The sequence below is a fragment of the Stigmatopora argus genome, chromosome 19, assembly GCF_051989625.1.
Source record: "Stigmatopora argus isolate UIUO_Sarg chromosome 19, RoL_Sarg_1.0, whole genome shotgun sequence".
Lineage (NCBI taxonomy): Eukaryota > Metazoa > Chordata > Actinopteri > Syngnathiformes > Syngnathidae > Stigmatopora > Stigmatopora argus.
This window is the reverse complement of record NC_135405.1, coordinates 10571138-10586909: the sequence shown is the minus strand read 5'-3', so window position 1 is coordinate 10586909 and position 15772 is coordinate 10571138. Positions and strand designations below refer to the sequence as shown.

General features: G+C 44.2%; 3 protein-coding genes across 3 annotated transcripts; all 3 read left to right on the top strand.

Annotated features, from left to right (window-relative positions):
- The first annotated feature begins 450 nt into the window (after positions 1 to 450).
- slf2 (SMC5/6 complex localization factor 2) lies at positions 451 to 5697 on the top strand. Its single transcript, XM_077587768.1, has 2 exons — positions 451 to 611; positions 1371 to 5697. The coding sequence occupies exons 1-2, from the start codon at positions 544 to 546 to the stop codon at positions 5548 to 5550; spliced, it is 4248 nt and encodes a 1415-aa protein (XP_077443894.1). The 5' UTR covers positions 451 to 543; the 3' UTR covers positions 5551 to 5697.
- An 864-nt stretch (positions 5698 to 6561) lies between these two features.
- nfkbie (nuclear factor of kappa light polypeptide gene enhancer in B-cells inhibitor, epsilon) lies at positions 6562 to 11104 on the top strand. Its single transcript, XM_077587854.1, has 6 exons — positions 6562 to 7323; positions 9043 to 9145; positions 9624 to 9834; positions 9984 to 10072; positions 10203 to 10451; positions 10521 to 11104. The coding sequence occupies exons 1-6, from the start codon at positions 7007 to 7009 to the stop codon at positions 10587 to 10589; spliced, it is 1038 nt and encodes a 345-aa protein (XP_077443980.1). The 5' UTR covers positions 6562 to 7006; the 3' UTR covers positions 10590 to 11104.
- A 273-nt stretch (positions 11105 to 11377) lies between these two features.
- Positions 11378 to 15668, top strand: slc35b2 (solute carrier family 35 member B2). Its single transcript, XM_077586886.1, has 4 exons — positions 11378 to 11642; positions 12592 to 12782; positions 12862 to 13022; positions 13922 to 15668. Exons 1-4 carry the CDS (start codon positions 11623 to 11625, stop codon positions 14849 to 14851), a joined length of 1302 nt encoding a protein of 433 aa, XP_077443012.1. The 5' UTR covers positions 11378 to 11622; the 3' UTR covers positions 14852 to 15668.
- The last annotated feature ends 104 nt before the right edge of the window (positions 15669 to 15772 follow it).

Genomic DNA, 15772 nt, shown 5'->3' with positions numbered 1-15772 from the left:
ATTTATTGTAAGCTCTTATCAAATGTAAACATACGTTAGAATTTTTTTTACTAATAAAACAGATTAGCAAATGCAGTTAATATGGAAAAACCTGACTAAATGGCTACAAATGAGGTCATTTACTTCGGTTGCTAGGCTACCAACCAGGAAGTAACAGTTCCTCCACAATTTTCACTTGTTGAAACACATTCAATGAAATATAATAAACTTTTTCCTCTCCACCAATGCTTTTATTAACATTACACAAAATGTTAAATGAAATTATTGACTGTCAAACAAGAGTAAAAAAGTCAATACGTACTATATAGTCTTAAACACCACCATACTAGTATAATTGTATCAGAAATCTGCAATATGCAATATTCACCTGCAGGACGCAGGATTGCACTACAAGATTCCTTCATCTGCTGTGATTACGTCAACAAAAAAAAGGTCGAAGAAGAAGAAGCAAAAGCCAGTAGAAGACTCAAAGCTCCATAATGCAACGCGCTCAGTTTCGTTTACTTCGGGCGGCAATGTAAATATTAAGGTCCTCTCTGGCGTATGACAATAACGAAGCACTATTTTAGACTCGGCATGAAAATGGGAGCTGAAATTAAACGCGATAGTCGGTGAGTAACGCATAGATTTTAGAAAACAGCGAGGTAAGTGCCCGTGTTAGTGATCTTGCAGGTTATCGCTAACTTGAAATTCATATTTGCTTATGAAGTCAGTTGAAACGATGTATTATCTCGCGAGATTGCCTACACTGCGTTCAAGGCCACCAAAATTATAAATGTGAGGCATTGCTTACGAAAGTCATTTGTTAGCTTTCGGTTTTGTGCTTGATGTTGTTATTTAACTGAAGATTCCAAACGGTTTTGCTGTGTCTGACAATATAAAGAAAAATCTACGTTTACTGAGAGATCGTCTGTCTGTCTATCTCAGTCAAATGGAATGGACGTCCATCGCCGACAATGGCACTGAAAGATTAATAGTCGTTGCTAGTTTACACAAAGGTATTTAACCTTAAATGGCCTCAGATATGTTATTGATATAAAAAATATTCATACTTTGGGTATCAACCAGAAAATTTGAATAATACTACTCGATAATAATAATAATTGAATTACCAATGTGTATTGGTGTGACATTATCGACATAACATAGACCACATTTTTCCTAGGAATGCATATTTCTTAATTATTCAATTGCAAAATAAGTGCTTATCTATTTCATTTTATCTTTAGTCTCACTGCTAATAATACAAAGTGTCACTATTTACAACCCCCCCATAAAAACCACGCACCTTCAAGGCAACAAAAAAGCAGTTTTAATTTCCCCTCTGTACTGTTTCATTTAGTCATCTTTTTTCTCTCTCTCTTTTACAGGGTGCTTAAAATTCTAGAACATTGTTCTCCAAGTATTAAAGAGACTCCAACGAAACCATTTCAGACCCCAAACCTCATAGGATTGCCCGGGAGAAGGTTGCCGCTCTCAAGTCCCGAGATGTTGCAGATGCTGCACCAACTCCCCAGACACCAGGAGCAGTGTCCTCCCTTTCTTCGGATGCCGTTGTGCTCATCGGCGCACCACCGCCAGTCGTTATCACCCAATTCAAGCACTTGCTCTCTTTCACAAAACGTGGGTGAAGAGTCCAAGTCCGTAGTGGTGTCTGACTCTAGACAAAGGCTCCCACAATCTGCAAAGAAATATTTGACCCCATCTCCAAATGAAAAATCCATTCCAGCCGTGTGCTTTAGGTACCCTCAGAAACGCCACAGGGAGTGCGAGGACGGTATCATTAAAAGTCATTGTCTCAAGTCCTTACCGTCCCCTTCCAAAATGGTAGATGAACCGTGCATGCAGTCGCCTCCCATTCTGTCCGAAGTCACTGTCAAGCAATGTTCTTTAGCAGTAAAGCAGCTCAAAATCTTTTCCTACGACGGTAAAATCGCCTACTTGGGAGACGTTTCTAACACAATCCCCGAAGAACGCAACGGAAAGGAACAAACTAAAACCGACCAGATTAAAGACATTATTGTACCTCAGCAACCTCGACAAAAGTCTTCCAAGTTGTCAATTAAGAAACCGAGATCTCAAAGCCTTTCTCACCATTTGCCAACCCAACAGAAAAAGCCGCGCCACCGTAGAAGGATGACGGACATTCCCAGGGACTCCAATCAATTGTTCGCCAGCCCACCGTTCAAATGTGACGACGGAAATCCACAATGCAAAAATTCTGGGAACTTTTCTACTAAAAGTGAAAACGGAGCTTCTCCTGTAGGAGATCTGATTTCGTCAGAACACAGACATATTTCTGCACCTTACGTGTCATTAGCAAGGCTAAAAATCGACGATATTGAAGCATGCAAACCTTTTAGAGATGAATCCAAAAAGAATATTTCTGGCAAACCCTCGACAGATTCGTGCGACAAGGATCTGAATTTGAGACTAGGTGTCTCTTTCCAATCGGACTCAAGCCACGCTTCCAAAAGCAGCGATGAAGATCAGCTGTTGTCCTTGGAGGAGTTCATGAACCCGGTTTCAAAGGCTCCAGTTAAATCGGAGAAGTCGGGTGGATTTTCCAGCATTGCCATAAACGCCCCGACTATCTCGGGGAGGCTGTCGTACGAAAACAGCCTGGACAAGATTCTCGATGAGATTGGCGCTAAAAAAAAGTCCAAAGAATGCGAGGCCCAGCTTCGTACGTCGTGCGACGAAACCATGTCGGTGGTATCCGAGCGCCACGAGGAGGAAATCTCCATCAGTGACACCGAGAAAGAACCGGAATTTCTGCAGTGCCACTCGCTGCCATTGCTGCACCAACTCCCCAGTTCTTTGAAACAAACAAGCTCACCAGAGTCACAACACCAGGAACAGTGTCCTCCCTTTCTTCGGATGCCGTTGTGCTCATCGGCGCACCGCCGCCAGTCGCTATCACCCAATTCAAGCACTTGCTCTCCTTCACAAAACGTGGGTGAAGAGTCCAAGTCCGTAGTGGTGTCTGACTCTAGACAAAGGCTTTCACAATCTGCAAAGAAATGTTCGACCCCATCTCCAAATGAAAAATCCATTCCAGCTGTGTGCTTGAGGTACCCCGAGAAACGCCACAGGGAGTGCGAGGACGGCGCCGTTAAAAGGCATTGTCTCAAAATGGTAGATGAACCGTGCATGCAGTCGCCTCCCATTCTGTCCGAAGTCACTGTCAAGCAATGTTCTTTAGCAGTAAAGCAGCTCAGAATCAATTCCTACGACGGTAAAATCGCCTACTTGGGAGACGTTTTTAACACAATCCCCGAAGAACGCAACGGAAAGGAACAAACTAAAACAGACCAGATTAAAGACATCATTGTACCTCAGCAACCCCGACAAAATTCTTCCAAGTTGTCAATTAAGACTCGGAAACTGAGATCTGAAAGTGTTTCTCACCATTTGCCAACCCAACAGAAAAAGCCGCACCATCGTAGAAGGACGACGGAAATTCCCAAGGACTCCAATCAATTGTTCGCCAGCCCACCGTTCAAATACAATGATGGAAATCCACAATGCAAAAATTCTGGGAACTTTTCTACTAAAAGTGAAAACGGCGCTTCTCCTGTAGAAGATCTGATTTCCTCAGAACACAGACATAAATCTTTACCTTACGTGTCATTAGCAAAGCTAAAAATCGACGATATTGAAGCATGCGAACCTTTTCGCGATGAACCTAAAAACAATATTTCTGGCAAACCCTCGACAGATGAGAGACAGAAATACAAAGTGAACAGGTCGCCCGTCGTTCAAATCGATACGTGCGACGAGGATCTGGATTTGAGCCTAGGTATCTCTTTCCAATCGGACTCAAGCCTCGCCTCCAAAAGCAGCGATGAAGATCAACTGTTGTCCTTGGAGGAGATCATGAACCCGGTTTCAAAGGCTCCAAGCCATGCCTCCAAAAGCAGCAATGAAGATCAGCTGTTGTCCTTGGAGGAGATCATGAACCTGGTTTCAGAGAAGTCGGGTGGGTTTTCCAGCGTTGCCATAAACGCCCCGACCATCTCGGGAAGGCTGTCGTACAAGAACAGCCTGGACCAGATGCTCGATGAGATCGGCGCTCAAAAAAAATCCAAAGAATGCGAGGCCCAGCTTCGTACGTCATGCGACGAAGTCATGTCGGGGGTTTCCGAGCACCACGAAGAGGAAATCTCCGAGAAACAAGCAGAATTCCTGCAGCGCCACTCGTTGGACTCCAGCATGATCGAGGAGGTCCCGCCAGGGGCGACGGTGTTCCACCTTGACAAGTTGGGTCAAATCTTCAGTCAGGATTCCCTGCAGCTCAGACGGTGCTCCATCAAAGCGCAGAACAAGGTGCAGAAAATTATTCTTGGGTCCAGCCCGACGCTGTTCAAACTGCACTTGAATGCAGGCTTGTTCCAGCAAGCGTTTGGCTATCACTCGCCCTGTCCGTCTCAAGTGTCCCAGTTCCTCTTCAAGATGATGTCGGTGCATTCCGAGAGGATACTTTCCGAAAAGATCCTGCAGGTTCTCTGTGACACGGCCAAATCCGCCGCCTATAATATTGCCAAAACCGAGAGCGAGGCCTTCGCCGTGTGGGTTCCGTCTTTGGCCGACTTAACTTTGGTGCTGATGAATATGGGCGCGTCGTTCGTCACGCTCTTCCCGTTTGAAAATCCGCATCCCGCGTTCACCGAGGGAGACGTCCTCGAAAACGAGGACGTTCAAAGTCAACGGCTTTCCGCCAACGAGGAACGGGAAATCTTTCCAGAGCATAACTGCAGCAACATTTTGAAGTACCTGTCCTACTGCCTGAGCCTGCGCCCGTCGGCGTACGGCGACGACGAGCTTCTCCTGCTGCTGACCGTGTTGGCTCGAGTGGCCCTCGACGCCAACGTCACTTCTTTGTGCAGCACGAAGATGGATACGCTGATGTATCAGATCGTCAGGAATGTCAGGGACTGGGACGCCATGCTCCCCGGAATCTGCCGGGCCCTGGTCGAGGTGACGGACGACCACCACAACATGTGCTATCTGGTTCAGCTGCTACCGAATAGCCCCCACCAATTCCTTCGCCAGCATCTCAGCCTCTCCATGATGTCCAAACTCTTGGACGGATCGTGTCTGTACAGACCGAGCGGGAAGGAAATAAAGCTAACGGCGCTGCGCCCATACGTGCGGAGAATGCAACCCTCGTCCCTCCGCCGTTTGATTTCCAACAGCTCCAGCGAGAGTTCCTCCGACGACGACTCGCAGGTTTTGGATCAGCAGTCGTACTACCTCTGCCACAGCCTGCTGACCTTGACCAACCAGGCCTCCAATTTCGAGTCGTTCCCGACGGATCAGAAGGAGCACCTGCTGACTCTCTGCTCGGATTTGAGAACGCACGTCATGCCTTACGTTCGGAATTCGGAAAAGAGTTTGTACAAGATCAAAGTGAAGGATCTTCTGGCCAGGATCTACACCAGGTGGCAGCTTGTCCTCCACCAGATGCAGCCTCTTCATTCGAAGCATCGCGACTACTGGAAGCCGTCATCCGTTGGAATTTCATCGCACCGATGCCAGGAAAGATAAGTTTCCGAAGAAATAAAAGAAGAAGCGGGCCAGGAGCCCAAGACACAGTAGTTGTACGACAGACTCCATTTTATGACCATATTTTGCACTTTTAATCCTGCCAAACCTTCGTCTTGTTCTCTGCTTAATTAAAGTAGTGTTAAGTTACTTCTTGGCAGTGTTCATGACAGTTTTAGTCAAATGTTAATCTTGATGATGACCAGAGGTGACGCAAAAAATACTCAAAGGTCAATTTTTCGGGAGCGTTTTTCCAACATTTTCACTTTGTTCAATCAAACAGAGACATTTGTAGTTTTAACCAAAATGAGATTACTCATTTTATTCAGGCCTGCAGTGTGGAATTAGTTGACAGTTCGGATTTCCAAAGTTATCTTATCATTTGGGTGTCCAATTTGTTTTAAAAATTTGATTTTATAAGTTTTTTGGGGGGGAGATGTTCAATAAAAACCCAGATAAAAAAGATATACTTTTACCTCTCGATTACTTTGTTCCTCGTGGTCTTAAACTCAATGATTATCATTGTCAATTGCGTCATCATTTTTCACTGCCATTGACATCCAACACACCCTAGTGTCCGCATAGCAGATGTTTCAAATGTTTACTCTTAAATATCAAATCGGTGCTGACATGTATACCTTTGACAACAATAGATGTCCTATACATAACATAAACTGGGAGGACTAGTTGACTGTGGATGCTCATGTTTATGTACCTTTGACGGCACTAGAAGGCTTCATAAAACTATGTTTTTTGAATGAAATTGAATGTTTTTATTGTCATTATACTATTATAATGAGATTTAAAGCCATGAAGTGCACAAATAACAACAAATATATAATAAATGCATTAGTAGTCAACAAAATAAATAAGTAGGGAAATACACAAATAACAAGTAAATAATAATTAGTAATAAACATTTTTAATGAGGAAAAATCACGTGATTAACAACAACCAAATAAAGGATCAATGATAAAGTAACGCTCATTGTAATGGTATTGCGCATGCGCCGTCGGATGAATGTAGTTTTTTTTGTTGTTGTTTTTTTTCTAGTCCCCACTCACCGGGGGATTCCCCGCGTGACAAAAACAGCTCGCCTCTTCACATGTCGGCGCTTCCCTTTCTCGCATTGCGTTGCTCATACGCTCCCCACACGGAGGAACTCGCACGGCGACGACACACGACCGCTTCGCTCGCTTTCTTCTCGCGTCAGTAATGAGCATCGAAACTTTCAAAGGCGCCGGCAAAACACGTCACGCCCGAAGAACCGTAAGCGCTTGACGAGCGTCGTCCAGTGGCATGAAAGGCACCACAATTTGCCCCCCGGTCTTCCCCACAAGCGGCGGTCTCTTCGTCCTCGGAGTGCTGCCGGGCGGCGGCGGCGACGGCGACCACCACCACCACCACCCCCGCTAGCAGGCTTTGAATTCTATCCGGAAATTGGGCCAGGAGAGCCGCTATGGCGAGCGGCGACTATCGCAAAGATTACTTCTTGGAGGAGAACCGCGTGGACTCGGGAATTGACTCGTATCGCTCCATAGTCAAGCCGGAGGAGCAGCCGCGAGATGTAAGCGGGCCGAGGGACAAGTTTTCCTCCGTGGAAGAGCGTTTGGATTCCTCGTACGGGTCGTCGTCGCTGACGGTGGAGAGTCTGGCGGAAATCGTGGAGGCCTGTAACATTGCCACCGAGGAGGAACCACCACCATCGGCGGCCTGTTCTGGATTCACCGAACAAGAGGAGAACATTATCACGTCAATCACAGAGGATGGGGATACGTAAGTTGACCTCATGTCAATTAGTTGGAGCATAAATGGCAACAGAAAAAGAAAACAAACACAAATATATCGTTTTCTTTCTAGTATAGCATTTAAAATGGGAATGACAAAATATATTCTGGAACAAAACAGCCTTTGCAAATGCCCTGAAGATATGTTTCAACCTGAAAATGGCCTTCATTTGCTTTAAAAGGCAACATTGTATTGTGTTAGCCTAAGTGCATGTAGGGAATATTTTTTTCTTCTTTCAGCAGCAACAGATTGTGTTCTCCAAAACAAAACAACAGACGACAGGCAAAATAAATCATGACGGCATGTCCATTGCAGCAAGAAATAGCATATACTAAAGCAGGGGTAGGAAATTGTGGTTGTATTATTCTTGATTAATACCCCGCATGGAATTTGCCGGTTCTGATGGTATTGTAGGGGATTTTGTATTTAGTGGACCTTGTCATGCTTGCAGGCAGACAGATTGCTCTTCAACTTTTGGAGAGCGAAAACAGAAGTGAAAGAGAGAGGAGGCCTGGACTTCCCCATGCAGAAAAGACAAAGCTTATGCTGTGAGGGCGGCGCAGCTTGTTTTTTTTGTTTTTTTTTAAATCCAAGAAACTTGTTCATCAGGATAGCACAGTCCTGGATTTGTGTTTTTTGAATTTTAACGTTTATTACGGTTATGGGTGGTTACTTCCAAACTGCAAGAGAATTTGGCATCCTTTGACAGAATTTCAAACATGACAGAAATGGCTCTAGGCCTCGTATGCGTCACCCATTAAATTTCAGATATAAAAAAAATACAGGAAAATTCAGCAATTGGCAAGAAATGGGAGCTTTGAGCGCTTTTCATTGCACGTCATTTAATGAAATCAGATTTCTTTCATTTTCAATTTGACACTACTACAGCTCAAGTCTATTTTTTTTTTAAATATAGAACCAATGATTCACAGATTCAACAGTGTAGTAGCAAAAACGTTGCTGTGCGTCTGACCTCATTTTGTTTCTGCTTGATGCTCGACAGACATGACGTGACATCGGTTTTAGCCGTAACAAAGTGTCCATATTTGCAACGGTACTCTGCTCACTTGAGTTTTCCTTTGTAGGATTTTTTAAAAAGTATTTCATCGTCCAATGCTGACTCAAACCAGGAAGTCATGCCTTTGTGCAGACATTTGGGTGCCTGTCTGCGGTCATTTGTCAAATCTATCTGGACGTCAATGGGTATCAAGTGACAGTTTGAATACCACCTCAACCACATTATTCGCTACACAAATTGCTATGGCAACTGGTCTATTTATGAGCCAAACTTTGAAAACTAAGCCAAAAAGATGAAGGTCATTAAAATTAGGTCCTTAAAAATGTGATTAATAGTAGGACTGACATTTGTAAGTCTTCTGTTGTTGTATCTGTTGTGAATGTTTTGCAGTAGGTTTTCACAACAGTTTTGCTCTTTAGGCTAAATAAAGCTCTAATGCTTGGTTACATTTCCTGTCTTTTGCACACAACAAGGCAACATTTAATTTGCTACAACTTCCCCTTCAGACTTTGAGGTTATTCATTTTTTTTTCTCTTCATATACATCTGAAATGTTATTTTCCATCCATTATGTGAAATGTTTCTGCTGCTTGTTAACTGCTACAGCAGTAATACATGATGGATATGTTTTTGCAAGTCATGGAATTTACCTGGATTAAAATTTCCTTTCACATTTTTTTCCACTTGTAGAATCCTGCACCTGGCGATCATCCACGAGGAAGCTTTAATTGCAAAACAGTTGATTCAACTATTCCCTAAAGAAGTCCTGGACATACAGAATAATTTGTATCAGGTAATTTACAAGTAGCTTTTGTGGAAACTCCCGTGCTCTTCCTCTGTACAAATAGAAGCGCGACAAGCTGCACAGGGAGTTGTTACAGCCCTATAAGCTGTCTGATCAGGTTCCTGCCTTGAGTTCGTTGAAGCCAAAGTGAAAATAGAGCAAAGTGACACGACTTGTCAGTGGAAACCTCACAAAAGTTAATACTCAGCATGACTCATCAGGGCCTTTTCTCTCACCCAGTCCAATTTGTTTGTCTAATTTCCTTTTAATAGTCATTTGAATACATTCTAACATTTGTATTTTTTTTTTCAAATCCCGTCCGCCCCCACGTATCATCTTGACTACGTAGTAATTCTCCGTGTCTTTGATATGAGATGCGTGTTGCCTGCACCATTGCAATGCTGAAACTGTCATAATTGTAGTATAATCTGTGTCATCAAGTTTATCATGGCAAACAAGTAGAAAAATGTTTTTTTTTTTTTTGCAGAGTCCTTTGCATCTGGCCACTTACTTGAACCTAACAGACGTGGTCACAAGCCTGGTGGCCAAAATGGTCAGCATTGAGTTACAGGACCAGGATGGAAACACAGCGCTCCACGTGGCATGCCATCACGGCCTAACCACGTGCGCTGATGAGATGGCAAGTGAGATGTCTCCCAGCAAGCTGTCCAGAGTCCTGGAAACCCAAAACTGGAGAGGTGAGGTATAAACCGTGACCGGACGTTTGTACTAATGTGAAAATGTAGCTCATCCGGTCGCCGTCTGGACCTCTGTTGTTACGAAAACCCAATAATATCAGGTCTGCCGTTCATGTTTCCCATTTGTAACCACAAAAATCCACCCGCAGGTCTTGCCTGTCTTCACTTAGCGGCGCTCAGCAGGCAACACCAGATTATGAAACTCTTGCTGACGAAGGGCGCGGACCTTAATATTCAGGTTTGTCTAACCCGTTTCTTCTTTTGCTGTCTTTGTTTTATCCCCAGTTAGTTTAAAGATGGCATCATAGCACCACCCAATAATATTGTTCTCGGTGAAGCTAATTATTTCTGCCTTCTTTGCTCTCCAGGAAGGGACCAGCGGGAAAACGGCACTCCATCTCGCCGTGGAGATGAACGACCCCACGTCGGTGAAGCTTCTCCTCAGCAGCGGAGCCAACGTCGACGCCGCCATGTTCAACGGCTGCACGCCGCTCCATCTCGCCGTGGGGAGGCAGGACGCCACCATCGCCAATCTCCTCTGCCAGTCTGGCGCGGACACCATGTTGCGGAACTTGGAAGACGAGACGGCGTTGGACCTGGCCGACGGCAACGATGACGTAAGCGACCGCAAGTCGCATCCGATGACGGGTCGCGGCATTGTTGTGACAACGCTTTGTCTCTTTCAGATTCTGGCTCTATTTCCATTCGATGACATTCAGATCTCGGGGAGGTCTGTGGTGGGGGTGAACTTTTGAGCTACTGCGCTGAGCTGCTTTACAGGCTAAAATGAAGGCGAGTCAGAGGCTTACTGCACGTCGACTACAAACATTTGTCAGCAAAACTGCTCCAATTGTACTATTTGCGGTTCTCTGGGACTGCAATGTGTATCCATGTTTTCTAGACAAACATTTGCGTCAGGTCAACTTGTGTATGGGGGAGAGGCACCATTTTGCGTGAACATACTCTGCTCTTAACAATTACTTTGCATAAGCAGATTTATTAAATTCACTTTAAAGATCTACCTCTCAAATGGATATCCCCTCTTCAATTTCACCAGTCATGTATTTATTAGGCTGTTTTTTTTTGAAAGCACATCTTTTTGCTAAAGCAAGGCTACATGACTCCTTTTGGAATTGTAACGTATGATGATGTTTAAGTTGTTTGTAGTTTAGATTTGTGCTTTAGCCTCTGGTGTCAATTGCACTGGCCTGACTAGCTAATAAGTCATTTCATGCTCTTTGGTTTTGTAATAAAATGTATTAAAAGATAATGGTATGATGTGTCTTCTGTGATTCACTCAAATTCGGGAGAATTCAGCAAACATGCTTAGCCTACTCTGTAGTTCGTATCTTTTTTTAAATTAATTTATAACTTTATTCTTTGGGGTTAACCCTTCCCACACATCTAACACAAATTATAAAATAAAAAGGTTGTGGTTTTCTTGTCAATCAATACACGCTTTATGTATTATTGAAATGCTGAAAACGTTGCCCTTTAAGAGGCAGTGGTGCAGTGACTACTCCCAAACGAAGGGAGGCGCTAGTGAAAAGTCGTAGCCTGAACCGCATCCCAACGTAGTGAGAAGAGGACAGTCGCTTTTCTGTTCAAGTGAACACATCGGCTTTTCAAGCATAAGTTGACACTAGCACGCGAAGACAGCTAGTTTTGAAGAAAATAAACCTTTCCAGTATATCCCCGTGTTCCTGACGGACTGTTTTTATGCTCCGTTTCAGTCGAGGAGTTTGACTGTGTCGGCGCTGTGTCAGCTCTCGGCCACACAGGAGAAAAATGTCATCTTTTACACAGAGGTAATGTTATACCTGTAGGAGAAAACGGTGAAATAAGCGAGATTCGCTGGTGTTAAGTTTCGTCAAAGTCCGTTTCCGGAAAAAAAAATATGTAGGACGTTTTAGTAACTTTTGATACCGTTTAAATTACTACAAGCCACCTTCGTTAGGCTTTCATATATTTTTGTGAACGTTTTGTGTAAAAATTATCATGATTGTGTTCCGTTTACAATAATATCGGGTTTATAATCCTCGTTATATGCCAGTAAACACATTGTGTTACATTGTTGCTCTTCTACATTCCTCAGGGCTTTCTTTACTGTATGGTATAAATGTGTCATAATACATGGTCTCAAACTTGGAAAAAAAAGAAAAAAAATGTGTACATGTTCCTTTCATACGAGATGAAGGTGGGTCCCATAGAGCTGAAGACCTTCTAGGGGTTCTTCAGGTACGAGTTCAAGTCTTTGGAATGATGGCCAACCTGTGCCCAAATTCCTGCCTTGTTCAAGTTCAGGTCCTGGTTGGCCCACACAAAGACTTTCTGTGTGAGTCAGACACGGCGGTTTTCCAGCGGGTGGACCCCGGATGGGATGTCTTCCTCCTGCCACGGAGGCAAAAGAGCACACCTTCTTCATTCATGCACGAATTGCACCTCTGATGTGCTTGATGGTCAATGTGCTGGAAAAGAATGACTGTCCTGTACTGCAAACAAATTTTATTACGATTTTTCTTGTAATCACCACAATAACTTTCACCACAAATTTCACCTAGGGATGTCCTGATGCAGATTTTTTTTGTACTACTTCTCACCTGATTTTTTTTAAAGTTTTGCTGATAAAACTGATCCGATGCCAGAATTTTTCATCCAGTAAAAAGAATGCAAAAAATATCTAAGTATTGAATTGATATTGACGCTAGTCCTGCTCATTTTGCTTCTTTTATGAAGCATATTGTGTATGTTTTACAGGTTTTGTCCTGCTCTGCTGTCACTTCTCTTGCCGTCTGTCGTCGCCGCTCAAGAAGAGCCTTCTCTGCTGGAGGGATGGCGCGACATGTGGCTCTTTCGCTTCCTCGTGAACATGCTGGGGTACTCGACCATCATTATCCCTGGCTACCTCCTCATTCGCTACTTGAAGCGCAGCAATTACATGGACACAGGTGTGGTTCTACCTCTGGTTTTCCGTGATCCCACTCCTCTTTGATTGTGCCTTACGTGGTTCTTGGCTTCATTTTTTAGGTAGCGGGTGCCTTTATAGGATCGTCAAGTCTTGCGTCTTTGGACACGAGGCAAAGACGGGCTTGTTGGACAGCGGATCAGTCACCTCTAGGAATGAGGGGGATTCTGGCTCGTCCCTCCGACAGGCCTTAAGGTTGATCTTTTGTGCCGCGGGACTTCAGGTGAGCACCTCCCTTTAAATAAACAAGAGTAGATAGTCTGTCAACTTAGATACGCCGTGTCCGATTAGGATCCTATGTGAGTTCTCTGGCTGTTTATGTTCTTATTTGCTCTTTGAAAATATATATTTTACTGGGAGGGAAATCCGGGACGTCTATTTTTTTTAACTATAAGGCGCACTGGAGTATAAGTTGCATTTTTGGGAGGGTAATTTTTAATTGATCAGAAACCAAGAACAAACATACTATAAAATAAAAATAGTTAAATAGAACAACGGGTGAAATAGGCCCCTGTTAATGTGACATTTACAGTATTTTGGAAGAATAGCTGAAAAATGATGTTTCCGGTGTTCAGAGATGAAAAAAAACATGTATAAATCGCAGGCCCAGCCAAATTACGGAAAATGTGCAACTTGTAGTCCAGAAAATACAGTAATTGTGTTTTCAGTTTTGGGAAAACTGGTTCATGTCATATTGAAAGATAAAATATTTATGGTCAGCGTGATGCAGTTTCATACTACAACCCAATAGTAAGCAGCTTTGTTAATTTCACACCCCTTTAAAAGTATCATAAACATTTGTGAGCCATTTTTTCTTTCAAACTGTAAATTTGCTGAGCCATTTTTGGAAAATTGTTCTTGCCAAAAAATCTCACAGTTTTGACTGTGCATGGCAAATTTCATAAATTTAAATTCAGCATGATTCTTTAATCCTGTATTAAATTATTTTCAGCAACTATGAGATTTCTAAAGCACACTTGTAACTCAAGTCATTGCTTGCAAAAAAAACAATCAACCCGATACGCACTTAAGTTAAGGCACCGCTAAGAGTAGCATCGGATAAAAAATTCTTTTTAACGGCAACTGGCGAATAGAATTGACTGTGCTGTTTTGGTGTGCCAGGCGTCATACCTGACGTGGGGGGTCCTGCAAGAGAGGGTCATGACCCGCTCCTACGGCGCCTCGGCTACGGACGAGGAGGGCGAGCGATTCAAGGACTCTCAGTTTTTGGTGTTCATGAACCGCATTTTGGCCCTGACCGTGTCGGGCCTGTGGTGCTTTCTGTTCAAGCAGCCTCACCACGGCACGCCCATGTACAAATACTCCTTCGCCTCGCTCTCCAATATCATGAGCAGCTGGTGCCAGTACGAGGCCCTCAAGTACATTAGTTTCCCCACCCAAGTCCTAGCCAAGGCCTCCAAGGTCATTCCCGTCATGCTCATGGGCAAGATGGTCTCCCAGAAGAGCTACGAGTACTGGGAGTACCTGACGGCGGCGCTCATCTCCGTGGGCGTCAGCATGTTCCTGCTGTCCAGTCCCGCCGACAAGCACTTGCCCACCAGGGTCACCACCTTCAGCGGCGTGGTCATCCTGGGGGGCTACGTCGTCTTCGACAGCTTCACGTCCAACTGGCAGGACAACCTGTTCAAGTACAAGATGTCCTCGGTCCAAATGATGTTTGGGGTCAACCTCTTCTCGTGTCTCTTCACCGTCTTCTCCTTGCTGGAGCAGGGCGCCTTCTTTGACTCGGTGGCGTTCATGGCCCGCCACTCCGAGTTCGCCTTCCACGCCGTGCTCCTGTCCGTTTGCTCGGCGTGCGGCCAGCTCTTCATTTTCTACACCATCAACCAGTTCGGCGCCGCCGTCTTCACCATCATCATGACCCTGCGGCAGGCCTTCGCCATTCTCCTCTCCTGCTTCCTCTACGGTCACGCCGTCTCCGCCGTGGGCGGCGTCGGCGTGGCCGTGGTCTTCCTCGCCCTCTTTCTGCGGGTCTACGCCCGTAGTCGGATGAAGTCGGGCCGGCGGCAGGCGCCGCCGCAGAAGGTGTAGCGCCTGCGGCGAACTGAGAACTGCGACCACGTTTTCTGTGGTTCTTTCTTTATTACACGCCGCACGTCCATTGTTTTGGTGTCTAAGGTACTGCCCGAAAGGGATTTTTATTTCATTTGATTTTTTTTTCTTTTTTTGTGCCTCCAATCCTGTCACAAAAATGTTCTCCTCCAAAATAATTCCCGTGAATACAACACACGATTCGCCCACCAACGCAAGATGCACTAAATAACCTTTACAGGTAAAGTGACGTGTTGCTACTTGCTAATGCATTGATGACTTTACACTTGACCCCTCTAAGCCCTCTTTGCAATAGTGCACATGACCTTCGTGGCAAACAGTTGAGATTTGACGATATAGTTGGTGATTGACTCCACGCTGAATACTTAAGATGGTCGATATCATCAAAATAACATCCGTCTGTTACAAGTGGCCTTCGTGTCTACAGGTGAGATTTTGTACTATAGCTTGAACATGCTAGACAAACACTTTTCAAACTGTGTGTGCCCTGGATAATCATTTCTGGGCCCTTAATGTGACCAAACGAGAAGCTGAAGGTTGTTTTAGGTGCCACATTATTTTTTTTTAAAACACTTCCCTTCCTTTGTTTAAACACAGCATTAAGTTCAAATCATCTTAATATATCTTGAAAGTTTCTATCTACCATGTCTTTTGCACTGCATCCTTTGTGTTCAAGCTCTCCTCATCGAATAGTAATTACGATGAAGCGCGAGTGAGGAGAAACCCGAAGCACATTCACGGTACATTCTGTTACTTATGCTAAGTGGATTAATAATAAAATATTCGCATACGAGAATGGTGTTCTTCATCATTTTTAAGCCACGTGGTCGTAAACTTGCTGACATGAAGGAAGTTAAATGGAATAAGGTATATGTCCAAAAAAGTTGAGTTATTTTTAAA